Below are 20,563 nucleotides of genomic sequence, written 5' to 3' on the forward strand. Positions count from 1 at the left end.
TATTTGTGCAGTTTCTATTTTTTATGCTGAGCATAATGGTGCTTCAATGTGATTGAAACTGTCGTTTTAAACAGTAATAAGGTGTGTCAGTTTCTGCTATTTGATTGCAGCATTTTCTGTCATTTAAATGGGCAGTTTCTACTGCTTGATGAGGGGAATTGATGCACTATGAAGCCCTATAAAATCAGGAGACGTCCTAGTTGAAGGGTATGCTATCACACGCTCATCTTTCCACCCGCTGTGCTGAGCGTCTCGCTGCTGCGCCTTGTCGACCTTTGAGTTCGGCGTGCACCAGACTTGAAGATAGCGGGATCTCCGAAACCATTGCCGCGAGACTCCTGCACGGGGCGGCAATCAGGTTTTTGGGCAACGTCTATACGCGACCGTTTGATGATCTGCAACATCTACTTCAACACGTTCGACTACGTTCTGCGCGGGATCATTGAGTAATTTCCTTGTGCAATCCTGTTCTAGTCAGTATGTTGCATGTTTACATGTTTTATATGCTTGCATCATTTTTTATCTATGAGTTTTTTCTCCAAATAAAATCTGGAATGTATTTTAGGCACATATTTCCAACAAACCTTAGGTGGAATAATGCGTCTCATGTGAGATGAATATGTACGTAGTCCACACAAACACACTGAGCAAGACATAGTAGCCATGGTAGAGAGATGGCTTATGCATTTGATGTAAGTGCTCAACTAATGAAGATGAAGGAGCTTATTGAATATATGAGACATGATCACATAGTCTCATATGGCTAGGTGGAGAAGGTCAAGGCAAGGATTGACTATGAAGGACCGGGTTGTAGGAGTGAAGGATAAGCTAGAGGCTCGGTTGCGATGAACTATTGAGGCGGTGAAGTGCAAGTAGATGGCTTGGCGCGGATAGATCAACAGTGAAGAACAAGCAAGGCTACAATTGATGGACCAATAAGGCCATGTGAAGTTATGAAGTGGATCATATCATCCATGGTATCGAACCAAGTGTTGATTTGTGTTGATGATCAAGTGGCTTGATGGAGTGATGATGAAGGAGCTTCTTGGTTTGGACAAATGGTCAATGTAGCATGGTTGGATAAATTTGATGGATGGACATTATTGATCATTTGATGAAGATGGAGGTTGCATGCTTGTGTGGCATCACTGACATGGAGATGGAGTGCAATGCACAAGGCGAAGGCATATTTGCAGGGCATTTCATTCTGCCGGTCTAAGGTTATGTAGAGAAGAGCTTGACTGGGTTTAGGATAGATAGTTGTACTATCAAGAGGGACATTCTTGTTGGCTAATCAGTTATCTAGTACCACCAGGTGAGATCTAACTAGCGATGCATCTAGATTGAGTGGCGTGAAAAGGAACAAGATCAAAACCTTTGAAAACGAATTTGAAAATGCTAACTTAGTGTTAAAGGAGGTGTTGTCATGTTATACAACATTTGGGAGTTAGTACATTTGAAAACGGTTTTGAAACGAAGATGGGTTTGTTATTTCAGCCATCACCAAAATTTCCCGGTGGTGCCTCGGAGGGCACCGGAGAAAGCGGCCTAGCTCTGAATAGCAGCTCGCTGACTTGGAGTTTCTGGTGATGGTCTCACCATAAAATCCCAATGTGTTAAAAATGCATGTCGTCATAAAATGCATCCGTATAAATAGAACCAGTTGATGTCACATATAGGAAGCAAATCTTTTATTTCATTGCATAGTACCAATCGATCACCATTACATAGTAATGCAACATGAACATGTTAGCAACCTGATCATTTGGAGATACATGATGGCAGGCACCTAATTGCTGATGAAAATATAGCCCGAATGCCACGTTTCTTCTTCTTCTCCTCTAGTGCCGCGTTCAGTTTTCCAATCTCCCCATCCTTTTTAGCATTGTAGTTCACAAGTGCCTCAATTTTTGACTTCATGAGGGCTACCTCAGCCTTCTTAGTGTCCAGTGCTTTCTGGATTGAATTCTTCTCATCAGTCAAGCCTGAATGCTTGGCATCAAGTTTGTTATAGGATGCTTGCAGCTATGACATAGTAACATGGAGCTCCTCTAACTCAGCTCTCAAGTTATTGGCCAAGGCATCCTTGTAGTGTACTGCTTCCTCAGCTAATTCCTTGTTAGCTTGGCTTTGCTCTGCCTCTCTCTCTTAAGATCCTCTAATTCATTCATGATCTTTGTCTTCTCGGCATCAAATACCATTGTAGCTTCCTCCTTGGCCTCAGTCAATGCAACCATTTCCATCTTGAGCTTCTCAATCTCTGTTTCAAACAAGCTATGTTTTTGCTCTATAGTGAGAACATCTGACCGAAGCTTATCATTTTCAACCATCACCAACTCCTTGCTGGCCTTGATTTCCTCAACTTTTTCGTTGAGGTCCTCCAGTTCCTTCATGATTTCTGTCTTTTTAGCATCAAACTCCAAGGCAGCTGCCTCCTTCACCGCTGCTAGGGCATCTAGTTCCATCTTGAGCCTCTCAACCTCTTCTTCAAATAAGCTAAGTTTTTGCTCTGTGGTCACAACCTCCGATCGAAGCTTATCATTTTCACCTATCACCAAATCCTTACGGGCCTAAATTTCCTCCACCTCCCTCTTAAGATCCTCCAATTCCTTCATGATTTCCGCCTTTTCAGCATTAAATGCTTTGGCGCTTGCCTCCTTTGACTCTAATTGTGCACCTAGTTCCATCTTGAGCCTCTCAATCTCTTCTTCATATAGTCTACATTTTAGCTCCACGGTCAAGACATCTGACCGAAGCTTATCATTTTCACCCTTAACCAAATCCTTGCTGGCCTTGATTTCCTCAACTTTTTCGTTGAGGTCCTCCAGTTCCTTCATGATTTCTGTCTTTTTAGCATCAAACTCCAAGGCGGCTGCCTCCTTCACCGCTGCCAGGGCATCTAGTTCCATCTTGAGCCTCTCAACCTCTTCTTTAGATAAGCTAAGTTTTTGCTCTGTGGTCACAACCTCCGATCGAAGCTTATCATTTTCACCTATCACCAAATCCTTATGAGCCTGAATTTCCTCCACCTCCCTCTTAAGATCCTCCAATTCCTTCATGATTTCCGCCTTTTCAGCATTAAATGCTTTGGCACTTGCTTCCTTTGACTCTAATTGTGCACCTAGTTCCATCTTGAGCCTCTCAATCTCTTCTTCAAATACTCTAAATTTTAGCTCAGCGGTCAAGACAACTGACCAAAGCTTATCATTTTCACCCATAACCAAATCCTTGTTGGCCTTGATTTCCTCAACTTTTTCGTTGAGGTCCTCCAGTTCCTTCATGATTTCTGTCTTTTTAGCATCAAACTCCAAGGCGGCTGCCTCCTTCACCGCTGCCAGGGCATCTAGTTCCATCTTGAGCCTCTCAACCTCTTCTTCAGATAAGCTAAGTTTTTGCTCTGTGGTCACAACCTCCAATCGAAGCTTATTGTTTTCACCTATCACCAAATCTTTACTGGCTTGGATTTCCTCCACCTTCCACTTGAGGTCCTCCAATTCCTTCATGATTTCGAGCTTCTCAGTTTCAAATGCCTTGGCAGCTTCCTCCTTCGCCTCCACTAGTGTAGCCAATTCCACCTTGAGCCTCTCAACCTCTGCCTACGATAGTCTATGTTTTTGCTCTGTGGTGAGAACCTCTGACCTAAGCTTATCATTTTCAGTGACCACCAAATCCTTGTTGGCCTGAATTTCCTCCATCCTCCTCTTAAGATCCTTTAATTCTAGCATCATTTCTGCCTTCTTAGCATCAAATGCCTTTGTAGCTGCCTCTTTCTCCTCTGCCAGTGCATCTAACTCCATTTTGAGCTTCATAACCTCCGCTTGGGACTGGCTATATTTTTCCTCAGCCGCCGAAACCTTCAACTGAAGTTTATCATTTTCACCCTTCAAGCTCCTCTCCACCTCTTCCTTCTCACTAGACAGCACCTGAGCCGCCTTTTTTGTCTCCTCCAATTGATTCTCCAGTTTACCCTTCTCGCCGAGCAGCTGGGCGCTTTTGCGCTCCAAGTCCCACACCTTTTCCCGATGTGCTGAGACCTGATCGGACAGCGTCTTCACTCTCTCATCCGTGAAGAGATCTGCAGCTCATTGTTTAGAGTGGGTATTAGAGTTGAGGAGAGAAAAGGCACTGGACGATGGCATGCATGCATGCTACGTCCAAGTTGGAGGGAGAAAATTAAAGAAAGAAAGATGACATCGATGCATGTCTTGGCGCACCGGCAAACCACGACGCCGCCATGTCCTGCTGTTGTCACACTCGTTCAGATATATACTTGGAGAGGCAGAAGAGACGTTCACTGCTGATCCGTCTTGTTTCCTGACACACTGACCCTGATCGATGCAGCTGCCCAGGGGTGCAACACATATATATACACAAAATGTAGAAGAAAGAAAGGACTGAGAGGATGAAGTGTAGATGAGGAAGATGGAAGGAGGAGGGGCGACAAGGGATGGAGTGCGGTAAAGAAGAAATGGAGACAGAGGATGAAGTGTCGATGAGGAAGTGGGATAAAGGAGGAGCTCGTCAGTACTTGCTGGGGCATTGTGGTGGGTGATTGATGATTCTATGTACTTGATGCACTGGATGAACACCTCGTTACTTTCCATCACCCTTTTTTTCCAATTTTTTTGCTTATGTAGTCTTTGCTGTACGTGATCCGTGAACTCTGTCCGGAAAATTTTAGTGCTAGCTAATCACTTACTACGTCCGAAGTCTTCTACTGGTTCTCGGCTCGATCTCCGTACCAAGTGTACGTTAAATACGTACGGGTTGTAAATCCAGCTTTTGATCGCATGACAAATACTGTATTTCACGTGAATGTTCTGTAATTTCCAGTGGAACTTAGCAGAATTTCATGTGCAAACGTTCCATAGAGTTTCGTGTGCAATTGAGTTGAGCCTGTTTGATCCGTATGGTGAGTTTCCAAACAAGAGGCCTAGTGTTATCTAAAATTAAGCTAACCTCATAAAAATTCGGAACCACAAAAGTAAACTAAAGTGGTCTAAAGTTTTAGTCAAAAACTTTAGCCAGCCAAGCTTTAGATCAGAGAATTCAAATTGGTTTAGCCAAGGTCATGCATTTACCCGCAGAACAACTTCACTGAAAAATTGCTCTCCCGCTGAACGACTTTGTAAAGTCTTTTTCTCGTAAAGCGACAACAGCTTTTTTCTGAAATTTGTTTGGATGAGACACGATATACTTTTTTAATATTGAGAAAAAATGTATTAAAAAATCCATCACAAAACATTGTTGCTTGCTCTACAAGATGCTGCTGGAAAAAAAAAACACTCAAAGTAGGAAATAAGAAAAGAAATTCCACGATCTGCACTGTATTGTTGCACAGGTCAAAAGGACAACTTTTATCAGCACAACACTTAATGTCAGGTTTAAAGTTCATCATACATTTTTTTAAGAATTACAAACATGGTATAAGTTGTTTGGTATAAGGTCTGAAATTCATCTCCTTTGTAAAAAACAATCACCCAACTCCTATTCCATATTATTATTTGACAATCTAAACGGAATGCTCAAGGGAAAGTTTACTTCAAATTGTATGATGTACCATGATGTAGTGGAACAAGCACAAAAATCACCAGAACTACAGCAGCAAAAATAAATGTGCATATTGCAGTCAAATTTTTTTTCTCGAAGTGGCAAGAGAGTTGTGTCTTTGTATTGAAGAGAGAAAAAATGATCCCGTACAAACCAACCTCCTTAATCCCAAAAGAGAAATAAGGGGCTGCCATAAAAAACTAGAAAAACAAACAAACCAAACGCAAAAAGTCATAGCACCCCAAAATTTCATAATTGAATTTAAGATTAGTACCTAACCTTGACTATTCTATAGGTTCAGACATGCTTCTTCCAAACTATTTTTTTCTCATAAATCTAGAAAACAAATGTTACACTAGAGATCTATATTGTAGTTTCCAAATATATCTAGTCACACTTTCAAAAATATTTGGCCAACTCCGAATCTAAAGAAACAGGATAAGTGAAATATTACAATCTAGCATGCGGCACAAATATATTAGCAAGCATGTGGCGGGCTACAACTACCTAGATTATATACAAACACTGCCATACCAGACAGAGTACTAATAAACCTATGATCCTGTTGCCAGGTTAACCCGGCCTTGCTGGATTCTAGGCTAAAAGACAGAAGTAGCAATGGAACAGGGAAAGCACTGGTAATGCATAGAGTGACCACATCGCATTATTCAGCCAAGTGTCTATCTATATCACTTTTGTAAATCAAATTAGTTTCTATCATCTGGAGTTCTTTTAAAGTCCATTCCACTGCCAAAAGATTGTCACAACTGAAAAGATGACAACAGAAACTGAAAATGTCTATTTAACATTTTTCAGATGTACTTGACAGTTTCCATGATCAACTGATATTTTTTTCCAAGCTCAGTGTTTAATCATGTAACCATTTTCTCTCAAGATGTTTATAAAACACACCTGCTAGGAAGAAAAAGTTTTTTTTCTCTTTTGCCTATTTCTTCTCTGCCCTTTGGCCCCTTGAGTCTAGATCGAAGAACCAGGAAGTAGACATATACTGCTAAACATCCACCATATTCATACCATTTAGGCAAGCAGCTCTCGTGCACAAACACAAAACATTATCCTGTATACAACAACAAAGCCTTTTAGTCCCAAGCAAGTTGGGGTAGGCTAGAGTTGAAACCCAACATATAAAACATTATCATGTATAACATACAAAATATAGCATTCCGTGGTATATATTATGAGATTGGTTAAGAGTTATATGCTAAATCAATACCTGTTTATAATTAACAGTACTTATTCCATTCCTAATCAATAATTACTTCAAGATCTGGGCTCACGCAAATGAAATGTCAATTTCGATAAGCAGCACCACACTATGCAGGTCTAAAATCATCAATTATCCGTTCCTCATTTTCCTTACCAAGAGGAGATCCAATGTAAAAGAATCTTGTAGTACCTGGTAATTTCGACAAGCGAGAATAACTACGGCTTCTCTTGATGATCTTCCCCGTTGTCCAATCCACTGTCTTGCAGCTCTGCTCCCCTCCTACCTTCATCTTTGACCACTAAGTCATAATTGTATTTGGAGAGCTCAAATTTGGGACGTCCATGATGGATATTGACTATGTTCAGGATGGCAGGTTCTGTTGCCTCCAGATTGCTTTTAGTCGCGCCATCACAATGAATCCCAACCTGGAGCCGCTCTAGACTTGTAAGGTGATTGAACTTGAACTCAAAATCCAGCTGTGACTCTGCTTTTTTGCCTTGAAAACAATTAAATGTATGAGCCTTTGCATAGCATCTTGCTCACAGAGAAATCTCAGCCCACCTTCACCCCAAGAGCCAATTTCAAACTCCGTCAGGAAAAAAAATTGTTGGCTTCCAATACTAAGTTTTTCCGATAGCGCTTCCTTTAATATCAGCTAGATATAGAGCAGTATGGGGCATATGCCCTTATGGCAAAAACAACTTCGCAAAAAATTTGCCTTCAAGGGCATATATTCCCATGTGCATTACCACTGGATGCATATGGGGATGCGTGTGCAGCAGGAGAGAGAACGCATCGACTTTTGTAAGACGTGGTTCAAGGTGGGAAAGCTTAATAAGATATGCTCTGAACCCTACTAATGCAGCTAGTGTATATGAGTTTTTCCCGACATGGACAATCTTTGCACATAAGAACTAACAACTCATCTGTGGCCAGTAATAACCGATGAAGATATCTAGCGATTTAATATTGTGCTTTCCCAATGTAATGAGAAACAATTCCAGTGATTCTCGGTACCTCACACTGTCATGATGACCAAGTCCATGTCTGCCATGCCCATTCCTTGGACTGGTCAACTTTTTTATTGGCTCCAAAAGGTTCTATGAGTTACAGGGTGTGTTTGGTTGTGTGGACTAGCGTAGCCTGGCTCCAATTTTAAGCCTGGCCCAGCAATGCAACCAGGTGTTGTTTGGTTATGCGTATAAGCTAAGCCAGTATAGCAGAGTTGTTTGGTTGCCTGGCTGCGCTGATAGAATGGTGGTGGACTTACCCCCTGCAACCATCGGCCAGCGCCTCTTCACCGAGGAGACAACCTCGCCGCGGCATAGCCGGAGGCCATCTGGGCCTCGCCGCAGCACAGTCGACGGCCATCTTCAGCCTCTAGGACGAACATCTCCTTTTCCCCGTGTTAGGATCGATGATTAGTACCTCTATGTGTGTAACCTGTAGATCCGGGGAAGACCCTTCTCGCCTTTCACTGTTGCGGCATAGCAGCAACGTAGACGCCGTTGTAGGGGCAGCTCTGGTTCAGTGGCGAGACGGCGGTCCGGTGTAGACCTGCAGGGGAACGACGGCGGTGGCGGGGCACATCCCATCGCTGGCAGCATGTCTTTAGGATCGGTTTAGGGTTTTCTCTATAGGTGGGTAGCGGCTCTGTTCAATCTCGTGACCCGAGCCCAGTTCCCCACTCCTCTATATATATGTGCTGTGCGACAGGGGCCCACCAACCAGTTAGGGTTGAGCTCCCCCGATCAGGGAGTAGAGGCAAGGGCCCAATAGGCCATTGGGCCTATTGGTGAAGATCAACTAACATTCTCCCCCTTGATCTCATTCCATCTTTCAATTTCATATCATTTACTTTTGTTTATTCCATTACAGATTAGCGCATAGAGCATGTCTCATCGTCCCGGTCCATTGCCGATAGATTTAATAGCTACAACACACTAGTCTGTTCTGAAATAGATACTAATCTTTGGGCCTTCTTTTGTCCAGGAATTTTAGGCTTTCCCTTAAACCCATGCTAGCTACATGTTCTCCGAACACCATGTTCTCTGAACATGTTGGGTGGTAAGCCTTTTGTAAGCGGATCTGCGAGCATCTTTTCTGTACTTATATGCTCAAGACTTATGACTTGATCCCAGACTTTATCTTTCACAATATAATACTCAATGTCAATGTGTTTGGCAGCACCACCTGACTTATGTTGTGAGCATACTGTACTGCCAAATTATAATCGCAGTATAACTTAAGTGGTCTATAGATGTCATCAACCACCTTCAAACCGGGTATGAACTTCTTTAGTCAGTTCACCTGTCCATTGCCTCATAACACGCTACAAACCGTCATACATTGTGGATGATGTAGTGACAGTTTGTTTTGAGCTTTTCCATGAAATAGCTCCCCTTTGCGAGATGATAGAAAATCCATGTCTGGATATGTATTCACTCTCGCATAATCAGAATCTGAATATCCCACCATGTGGAGTGAATCAGATCTTCTATATGTCATCATGAGGCCTTTCGTTCCTTGCAAATAATGCAAGACTTTCTTTACTAATTTCAGTTTTCTATTCTAGAATTGCTCTAGAATCTGCCAAGTAAAACCCGGTAACAAATGCCAAGTCAGGGCGCGTACATACTTGAGCATGTTGCAAGCTTCCGATAGCTGAAGCATATGGAACCACTTTCACTTTATCGATTGAGCTCATATTGGTTCCTAGGGCATTGAAAATTCACATATCTATCGCCCTTGACTATAGGAGCAGGTGAGGGACTACATTTATGCATACTGAATTTCTTTAAGATCTTTTCCATGTATGCCTTTTGTGACAGTCCTTATACCCTTTTTCTTCTATCTCGGTGAATCTCGATCCCTAGAACGAACGAGGCTTCGTCAAGATCTTTCATATCAAATTTCTTGGTCTCCAGTAGTAGACTGACATCACTACCAGCAAGTAAGATATCATCTACATACAGGACAAGGAAGATAAACTTCCCATTCTTAAACTTTGTATTGACACAATTGTCCTCTACATTCTCTTTAAACCCAAAATTCTTTATTGTCTGATCAAACTTCAAGTACCACTGTCTTGAAGCTTGTTTTAATCCATAAATGGATTTCTTTAGGCGGCATACCATTCGTTCTTTCTTTCCATGACAAAACCTTTCAGTTGTGCCATGTAAATATTTTCCTCCAAGTCTCCGTTGAGAAATGTCATCTTTACATCCACTAAATCGTAATGTGTCACTAATGCCATTATGATTCTGAAGGAATCCTTACATGAGACTGAAGAAAAGGTCTCATTATAATCAATCCCTTCTCTTTGCATAAAGCCTTTTGCCACAAGTCATGCTTTATATTCCTCTATATTCCCTTGAGAGTCAAGTTTTGTTTTGTAGACCCATTTTACAGCCTACTGTTTTGGCTCCTTTAGGAATTATTTCCAAGTCCCAAACTATATTGGCATTCATTGATTTCATTTCATCATCCATGGCCTCAAGCCACTTTGATGAATGATCACCTCATTTGAAATTCCTCAGTGTTGTACACTTCATAATCAGCAGGAATAGCTGATTTTCTAACTCTTTGAGACCTTCTAGGGGCCTCCACTTTTGGCACATCTTCTGTTTGAGGCTGTTGTTGCTCCCCCTCATGTGTGGCAATAGGTTCTATAGAATCCTGAAGAACATGTTTCTTATCGTCATTCATTGTTGCCACAGGTGGGATAACAACAGGTGCTGGGACCACAGTATCTAGCACTGTCGGTGCAGCTATAGCAGGTAGTGAGAAAATTGGCTCATGAATCATTGGAGTGGGCGCTTACACCCGCTTCACTTCAAGGTCAATTTCTCAAGCTACCATGCTCTCCCTCATCAATTCGTCCTCTAGGAAGATAGCGTGTCTCGTTTCCACAAACTTTGTATGTCTCTCTGGATAGTAGAAAACGAAAACCTTTTGACTTTTCTGGGTAACCAAAGAAATGGCACCTTATTGTTTTGGGATCTAACTTCTCAATGTTTGGGTTAAATACTTTAGCCTCAGCAGGGCTCCCCCACACACACGCAAGTGGTTTAGTGAGAGTACACTTTCTGTCCACAACTCATACGGTGTTTTGGGCACCGACTTACTTGGTACTCTTTTGAGAATATGAATGGGGTTTTTAATGTCTCCATCCACAGGCTCAACTATAAGGTGGAGTAACTTATCATACTACCCACCATATCCATCAGGGTACGATTGATTCTTTTAGCTACTCTATTCTGCTGAGGTTCACCCGGTATAGAATACTGGGCTACTATGCCATTCTTTTAGGGTATGCCGACCGTAGTACTCCCCCATGGTCAGACCTGACTATCTTAATCTTTAATATCTTAAATTTATCCAATGCTTCTGTTCTTTCTTTAATTGGATAAATATAGCCATAATGGGAGTAATCATCTGTGAATGTTATGAACGGATCATAACCATCCACACTCTTTACAGGAAAGTTGACCACAGATGTCTGTGTGAATAATCTGTAAAATTTATGCGCTTCGTTTGTCATCTTTCTTAATCTTCTTTACATACTTTCCTTTTATGCATTCCCTGCATTGTTCTTAATCTGAGAGCTCTAATGGAGGAAGAATATCATTCTTAACTTGTCTTTCTATTCTCCCCCTCAAAATATGGCCTAAACGACAGTGCCATAATTTCGACAATGCATCGTGAGCTCTCTTATGCCATCATTTCTAGAGTAACACTCTGTCACCAGCTGCTTTATCAGCTGGGTAGCATATATCTTTGAAGAGCCAGTGAACTGACTCTTTATTCTATTGAGGTACTTGGTGACTGTGTCACACTCTGGGATTGAGCCCACAATTGTAGGTTCAATCATGTTCTTTATCACAGCCAAAATATTTCTTGTTGGCGGTGACCCACTTCCTATGCACAAAAGTCATAGGACTATCTTTTGAGATTCAAAATCCCTCTCTTTAGTTGCCTAAGTGGCATCATTCTCTTTTGTCTCCCTCACCGGTGCCACAAACTCAGTGGAACATGGTGAGGTGACTACCCAGTCCACCTTAGACAAGATGAAAACTAGGTCAAAACTTTTCTTATCATAAAAATAATACCATTTGCATGCCTTGATTTCAACGTTGGTCAAAATCAAAACATACAATTATTCTTATACACTAATTCTACATCACCGTTGGGCAAAAATATAATTAATACATAAATCTTTAACTTTTACAACTGTTCTTACACACTAATTCTACATCACCGTTGGGCAGAAGTAGAATTAATACATAAATCTTTAACTTTTATAACTGTTCTCATACACTAATTCTACATCACCGTTGGGCAGAAATAGAATTAATGCATAAATTATCAAAATTACGATATTGTTATTAACAACGTTGGTCAGAAAATAACAACATCATAATCATGTCAAAACTCTTTTTTTCCAATTAAACACCACATTTGTTCAAAATAACTGGAGAATCAACAATTTCTCTAGTAGCGGAAAAACTTTCTTTTTCTCCAATTAAATATCACATTGGTTCAAAATAACTGGAGTATAAACAACTTTTCTTTGACCGTGGAAAAACTCTCTTTTTCTTGAATTTTACCCACAGGGAAAAATGCTTTTTCTATTTTCTTTAATCCATTAATCAATTTCCAGGAAATAAACATTTTCTGGAAAAACTTTCCTTTTCTCCCGTTAAATATCACGTTGGTTCAAAATCACTGGAGAACATACGTTTCTTTAGCAGCAGAAAAACTTTCACTCAATTTCTTGAATTTTACCCCTAGGGAAAAATTACTTTTCTATTTCTTTGAGCTATTAATAAATTTCTAGGAAATAAACATTTACTGGAAAAAGAAAAACAAAAAATTACTCAAATTCGTACCGTTTCTTTGGCCCAGCCAGCGAAACAGTCCGGCCCATCTCTCCACGCGCGCGCAGACCGCACCTAGGCCGCAACCTGGGCCTGGGCCGGCAAAGTGCCGCGCGGTGCGCTCGCCCGCCTGGGCTGAAAACCAGCCCGGCCACTTGCAGCCGTCGATCGATCAGGATCGACGGCTCGTCCGCGCGTCTCGGGAGGTCAAAAAACCCACCGCGGCCAGTGAACCGAAAACCCTAGAGTCATTTCTTTCCATCTGCTTCTCTCTCTTCTTCGCCGCTCTCTCCTCTCTCTACCCTCAGCGCAACCATAAGCGACCGAGAGCGAGACGGCGAGCGAGCGGGCAGTGGAGCGAGCCAGCCATGGCGCCATCGCCGGCCCCCTCGACGGCATGCGTGCTCCCCAGCGGCCTGGCCACGGCGCTTCCTTGGCCGAGCCCGGCAAGCCAGCTTCCCCGGCTCGGCTTGTTCTCTCGCAACGGTGAAGGGACATCCTGACGCACGGTGAGGTAGATCCACCCCTTCCCCCTTCGGATTTGTATTGTTCTTCCTTTTCTTTTCGAAGTTCATCCGAATGGGAAACTAGGGTTAGGGTTAGGGTTCCGACCCTTGTTCTTTTCTCTTCTTCTTCCCCAATCGGATCTAGATCTTGTTTGTTTTTCTTTGTTTGACCGATTGGGTGGGTTAGGGTTTTATTTTCTTTTGATTTCTTTTCCTTTTTGGAGTTCAGCCGAATGGGTTCCCTTACCATCCGAATCGGTTCCTTTCCCTTCCCCTTCTTTTCGATTTGGACTGTGTTCTTCTCTTTTTCGAACCAGTGGATGGGAATAGGGTTTAGATCTAGGGTTACGGTTCGGAAAACGACCTACCCCTTTTCCCTTTCTCTGATTTGAGTTTTCTTTTCTCTTATCCGAACTGATGTGGGGAATTAGGGTTTGGATCTATGGTTCCTTTTCTTCTTCCCCTTCGGATCTGAGCGGGTCTAAGCCGGATCCCTCTTTTCCCTTCCTTTACTTCTTCTCTGATCCGAACACGGATCTGTTCTTTCTTGCCGTGTTAGTGCGGCACTTTTCCCACGCGGTGGCGGTGGTGACCGGGGTTCCAGTGACCTCCGCCACCCCCGGTCCCTTTTCCGTTTCTTTTACCCGATTAGGGTTAGAGTCACACAGAGGCAACCAAGCTCTAGTACCATTGTTAGGATCGATGATTAGTACCTCTATGTGTAACCCATAGATCCGGGGAAGACCCTTCTCGCCTTTCACTGTTGCGGCACAGCAGCAGCGTAGACGTCGTTGTAGGGGCAGCTCCGGCTCGGTGGCGAGACGGCGGTCCGGTGTAGACCAGCAGGGGAACGACGGTGGTGGCGGGGCACATCCCGTCGCTGGCAGCACGTCTTTAGGATCGGTTTAGGGTTTTCTCTGTAGGTGGGTAGCGGCTCCGTTCAACCTCGTGACCCGAGCCCAGTTCCCCACTCCTCTATATATATGTGTTGTGCGACAGGGGCCCACCAACCAGTTAGGGTTGGGCTCCCTCGATCAGGGAGCAGAGACAAGGGCCCAATAAACCGTTGGGCCTATTGGTAGAGATCAACTAACATCCCGTGCTTCACCTCCACTGGCATCCATCCTAGCTGCCCCATCATGCCTCTTAGGCCATGAACCAGATCGCCGATGTGCTACTTCCAAGCTCCTCTTATGGTTGAAGACAATCAATTTGGACACCGTCAAGCTTCGATTCGTTGCTGATGAGATTGAATCTGACGATTTGGAGCAAATATTTGACGACATGTGGTTGTCCCTTCCGCACGGATATGGTGGTGCCATGGGATGTGAGACCGATGCAGGTCATCTCGACGCCGAAGTGGACGCGAGCTCTGTCGTGTCCTCGTATGGCCTGCTGCGAGCTCCGGCGCGGACAACAACCACAGACGGGCACGGTGACTGCAGTGCGGACGGCAACAACGGCGCGTGACCGTAGATGGAGCGGTAGAGGCGGAGCTTGCACGGCAGCCGGTGGTCGCACGGGAGGCTAACGATGCTCGCCAAGGTGGCCTGAGACGAGCGCGCAAAGGGCCGGCGGATCTGGCGTGGTGATAGGAGATAAGCACGGGAGAGGTGGATCTCGTGCTCAAGGACCCGACGGAGCTTGCACAGGGGCCGCCTCGGACACGTAGGGTGTAGCGGCCGACGGATCTCACGTAGGGGGCAGTGGAGCTCACGGCGACGAGCGGGAGGCGGAGCTCACGGCGTCGAGCATGGTGGCGGTGTGAATCCACTCGGTGGTGAGGCGACACGGATGGGTGGCTGGCCAAGCCTGGCTTCCTACAAACGACCGCTCGACTCGTTTCCAGCAAGCCAGCCTCTTCCGCTTGGAGCCTAGCTTAGCACTTATGCAGCCATCCAAACACGAAAAAGTTATATCGTGGAAACCCCCTAAACTACCGAATCAAACGCACCCATAAATTATGAGATAAGACAGCACCTCTAAGCTCTACAGAAAATAGATTTAACAATATATCTAATGATACTAGTTATATTATATACTTTAAATACTAATATTTTTTGGTCAAAGTTAAAAATCTTTGACTCCTCAAAATGCAAGAATGACACATTTTAAGACAGAGCAACCCCAAAGTACAAATAAATATTCAACACATTTGCAACAAAGGAGTAGGTTAATGGAATAGGTACTGTCGTAAGAACTGCAGCCTTTTCTGCAAAACTGAATTTTCACAACATTAGAGTAAGGAACCTTACAGCAGAGAAATCTATACGAGATTTGGTGTTTGATCACAACGGATATTATGAAATCAACAGCACGTCACCGAGCACGCAAGGTAACTCTGAAAATTACATTAGATTCAGACCGACAAAACGTTTAGGTCCGTTATTCTTCGCAGTACAGTAGTTGTAGTTGATGAGCACATGGATTTGGGCATCACAGGTACTGAATGAAACATAAGAATTTCAGACTGCAGTAATCACAACCGAGAAACAAGCCATCCGCAGATCAGTCAGTAGCAACTTCCACTGAATAGAAACAAAATCAACAACAAAAATAGGAGACAGGACCACAGCAAGTAACAGCAACCGACCATTTCGTCCATTCCAGCAAGCAACAACAAAAATAGGCAGCTTTCATTCACCACAAACTTCACCTGATAAACCATCCATCACAGAACCTAAACCTAACCAACCATAGACAAGACAAGACGCCAATACTGCTGCTAATCGACGAAACTTGAACGGCGGAGCGCCTTCATGTCGAAGCATGATTCGAACCAGAGACAGAGAGAAGCCTGCAACCGCCGCCGCCTAGAACTCCAGGGACGCGGATCCGATGTCGGCCTTGCCCTTGCCGCCGACCTTCTTGGGCAGCAGCGTCTGGTGGATGTTGGGCAGCACCCCGCCGGCGGCAATGGTGACGGCGCCGAGCAGCCTGCTGAGCTCCTCGTCGTTGCGCACGGCGAGCTGGATGTGGCGCGGCACGATGCGGTTCTTCTTGTTGTCGCGCGCCGCGTTGCCCGCCAGCTCCAGCACCTGCAAGCAAGCAAGCGATTACGGGCGGCGCACGAGCACGGCAAGGATTCAACAATCATCCGAACGGATTCGCGGAAGGGAGGAGGGGGGAGAAAGAAATGGATTGGGGGCAGTTACCTCCGCGGCGAGGTACTCGAGGACGGCGGAGAGGTAGACGGGCGCGCCACCGCCGACGCGCTCGGCGTACTTGCCGGTCTTGAGGTAGCGCGCGATGCGGCCGACGGGGAACTGCAGCCCGGCCTTGGTCGACCGCGTCACGGCCTTGGTGCCCTTGGGCTTGCCCCTGCCGCCGCCGGAACTCATACTCGCCTCTTCTCTTCCTCCCAGACTAGTCTCTCCTCTCGTCGGACGGAATCACTGGTGTGGTGCCGCCGCCGGAACTCATATTTTTCCTCTTTTTCTTCTTTCCCGTATTCACGTTGGGCCCGTCCGCCTCTCTTCGTGCGAGAAATCCGGCCCACTCGTAGGCACGCGCAAGCGCACACCCCCGCCCATTGCATGCGTGCGTGCAGCGAAGAAGCAGCAGCCCCGTGTGGCCGTGTGTGCCTCACTCCAATGGCCCTTATTAGCTCGATGACATCATGTTTATGTCAATCCTAAATAAGTTCATTTTTTTAGAAAAATAATTCAAGATATACCATCTAAATACAAATATAAATAAAGATATCCTTAGCCGTCCATCCTAAGATCTATGCCCACATTAAAAGAACCCATAACCCTTCGAGGTGGACATGGTCCGTGGTGGACCGCACCCTCATCCCCCCGCTGGTCCACGGCCCGTGGACTGAGTGCGCAGCAGAGTGTTTGCAATCTAGCCCCTCCTTGTATTCTATATGCACATACTAAGCTATTCTTTGCGTCTGGTAGAACCAGCCAGCAACCTCTGTCGTCTATAGTGAACTACAAATAGATCCTCACCAGATTAAGAATACATCAAAATAATGTTCTAAGTATTTTGTTTTCACAAAAAGTACTACTAATTTCATAATTACTTTATATGACAATATAAATCAGTTTTCAGTAAAAAAACACTTCCAAAAAATTTTAATGTTTGATTTTTGTGAGCAGATTGCAGATCTGCTGTTGTCGGGTATAAGTATTAGAGATACCCGAAGAAGGGATCTGAGGACCACGGACGACAACTCGCCTAGATAATTAAGGACGTATTTCAGTCTCGACCGACCCCGAAGGGACGGTTTCCGCCTCGCCGGACCCCTCGGACACAGGCCCCGTGTCGCCCGACCCCGAGGGTACGAGAGCCGTCTTGCCCGACCCTGAGTGCGCGGGCTCTGTCTCGCCCGACCCCGAGGGCGCGGGCTCCGTCTCACCCGACCCTTGGGCACGGGCTCCGCCTCTCCCGGCGGGGTCCGTACCACCCCCAACCACTACGGATCCCAGCGTGAGGGCCTGGGTCAAATCTCTGACACCAAAAGGGGCGCGCGGCACGTCTTGACGTGACCCGTGGCCACGATAGGCTACGCCCGGGGGTTCACATCGCCAACAGTGACGGGTGCATGGGCACTGTGCTGCCTAATTCCCATATGACCGCTGACAAGCATGTCGGTTCACCACGCCGTTCACCGGGACGGGATGGAACGCCACGACCAGCTGATGACGTCGAGGCATAGCACTAGTGGTGAAGAGGAGCCCAACGTGGAGCCATCCCCATCACCATCTATAGCGTTGGCGATACCCGCATGAAGGAGAAAAAGGACGCGGCGGTTCCAGAGAGCTTCTTCTCCTCGATTTTCTCTCTCTCTCTCTCTCTGTCTCTGTCTCTGTCTCTTCTCTTTTTCTGATGTAACCTGCATCTTCCCCTTCTTCTATAAAAGGGGGAACACAATGCAACACAAACAGAGGCACGAGCATAAGACTGAGTAGCTAAAAAAACTCTCAGCACTTTTCAATCATTCCACCAGAGACATGGGATCCGCTCCCTCTCTCGCCCATCTGTAACCCCTACTACAGACAATGCCGGTAACACGAGCAACAGCAGACTAGACGTAGGGACGTTCTGCCCGAACCACTATAATCCTTATGTCCTCCAAGCACACCATCCGGGCCAGACGTGCAAACTAGAAATTTACTAGTCGGTGATCCGAAACACCGACAGTTGGCACGCCAGGTAGGGGGGGTTTGCACGTCTTGACATCCACATCAGGCCTCAAATGGCTAGTCACAGCGTTAGCTAGGTCCTGAGTGCGCAAATGCGCTTCAGAAGCCTGGACTTCATCGTAACGACGGAGGAAGAGTTGGCACAAGCTCCTGCTGCTCTCCAACCTCTCCACTTCGTCGTCCTCGACGCGATCGTCGAGGCGCTTGAGCAGCTCCAGCTGCACGCACCGGAGGCCCGTGTCCTCAGGAGCGATCGGCTCCTCGGCTTTGACTATGGGAGGCTAGAGCACCAACTCAACGCCTTCTTAAAACCCCGACCGTCCCGAGAGGAGCTACGCTGCCTTACTTTCTCCTTCGCCAACGCCATGATGCAACTCATCGGAGGGGAACCGCTCTCCCCGGAACACCTCACCCGGGGCACTCGGCAGCGTTCCTGTTCGACCTGCGCAATGCTGTGGGGACCGTTGACCACCTCGTTGCGCAGTGCATGCACCCATTGAAAGGTCCTAATATGGCTAGAGGGGGGTGAATAGCCTATTAAAAATCTTTAAACCAACTAGAGCAATTTGATTAGTATGATAAATAGCGAAAAACAAACTTGCTCTAGCTCTACAAGGGTTGCAAACCACCTATCCAACAATTCTAGTTACTATGATCACTAGACACATAATTTACTAAGTCACTACTTACTAAGAGCTCCCACACTTGCTAAACTAAAGAGCTCCACTAGATGAACTTAAGCTACAAAGCAAGCTCTCAATTCTAGCTACACTAAAGAGCTTACTACAACTAATTTATGGGTATGTAAATGAGAAAGTAAGGTGATTATACCACCATGTAGAGGAGTGAACCAATCACAAGATGAATACTAAATCAATCACCGGGAGAATACCAATGGGCAAGAGACAACCATTTTTTCTCCCGAGATTCACGTGCTTGCCGGCACGCTAGTCCCCATTGTGTCGACCAACACTTGGTGGTTCGGCAGCTAAGAGGTGTTGCATGAACCTCGTCCACACAATCGGACACCACAAGAACCTACCCACAAGTGAGGTAACTCAATGACACGAGGAATCCACTAGAGTTACCTTTCGACACTCCACCGGGGAAGGCACAAGACCCCTCACAATCACCGTGATCGGAGCCAGAGACAATCACCGACCTCCGCTCAACGATCCTCGCTGCTCCAAGTCATCTAGGTAGCGGCAACCACCAAGAGTAACAAGTGAATCCCATAGCAAAACACGAACACCAAGTGCCTATAGATGCAATCACTCACGCAATGCACTTGGATTCTCTCCCAATCTTACAAAGATGATGAATCAATGATGGAGATGAGTGAGAGGGCTTTGGCTAATCTCATAATGTTGCTATATCAATGCAAATGGCCAAGAGAATGAGCTAGAGCCGGCCAAATGATATTTATAGACACCCCCAAACAATAGAGCCGTTGGCTCAATTATTGGGCTGACTATGGGAGGACCGGACGTAGGCCTCGCCTTCCTGCCGTGGGAGATAAAGTCTGGACCGATGGCGACCTCCTCTTGGTGGCGCTGGGGTGGTGGTGGCGTGGTGCCCGCCATGGCCGCGACGAGCGAGGTGGCCAGGGGCGTGCCGGTGGATAGGGTCGACGTGCAAGATGGTGGCTTGGCACGGCTAGCGATGGGGTGTGATGCGGTAGGGGGAAGGGTGCTGCGTGCATGGGGGGCGGGTGCACGGTGGGGGAAGGGGGCGTTGCGCTGTGGATGCGCGGTGATGCTCTGATAGCCAAATGTGAGTGTGATGGGGATGAGCACACCTATTGGGCTGTCTGCTACATAGACCCATGAAGAAAGTGTTCGAATGGGGGCGGACGCCCGTGTCCATGTATTAGCGAAAATTTATTCTTATTATTAGAACCTAGTCCGCGGATGGTCCAACTAACAATAAAATTGTAATCTGAAATGATGAGCAATTTATTATCGATCTAATCTAAATAGATATATCTGCAAGTTATACGCATATACCAGCACAATCAAACCAGGGCTACCAAATGAAAATTGGGGTATCCATTATAATCATGAACAGACAGACCAATCCTTGACAGATATGAACTAAGTCCTCATTGACTATAATCATATATTAAAATTACATATTTTTGTAGATCCTTAGAGAAGGTCAAGGAACTCAATATTTAATATCATCAATACGTGGGTATTATGAAAATTAAAGTTATGATATATTCATGAGTAAATATTTTTCTACCTT

General features: G+C 45.3%; 1 protein-coding gene and 1 pseudogene across 1 annotated transcript; both read right to left on the reverse strand.

Moving 5' to 3' along the window:
* Positions 1–1,761: 1,761 nt before the first annotated feature.
* LOC136507526 (uncharacterized) lies at positions 1,762–4,236 on the reverse strand (annotated as a pseudogene).
* Positions 4,237–15,715: 11,479 nt separating this feature from the next.
* On the reverse strand, positions 15,716–16,673 carry LOC136509022 (probable histone H2AXb). Its single transcript, XM_066503816.1, has 2 exons — positions 16,319–16,673; positions 15,716–16,201 (listed from the first exon to the last, which is right to left on the reverse strand). The coding sequence occupies exons 1-2, from the start codon at positions 16,502–16,504 to the stop codon at positions 15,977–15,979; spliced, it is 411 nt and encodes a 136-aa protein (XP_066359913.1). The 5' UTR covers positions 16,505–16,673; the 3' UTR covers positions 15,716–15,976.
* Positions 16,674–20,563: the final 3,890 nt, after the last annotated feature.

The sequence above is a fragment of the Miscanthus floridulus genome, chromosome 15 (assembly GCF_019320115.1).
Source record: "Miscanthus floridulus cultivar M001 chromosome 15, ASM1932011v1, whole genome shotgun sequence".
Classification (NCBI taxonomy): domain Eukaryota; kingdom Viridiplantae; phylum Streptophyta; class Magnoliopsida; order Poales; family Poaceae; genus Miscanthus; species Miscanthus floridulus.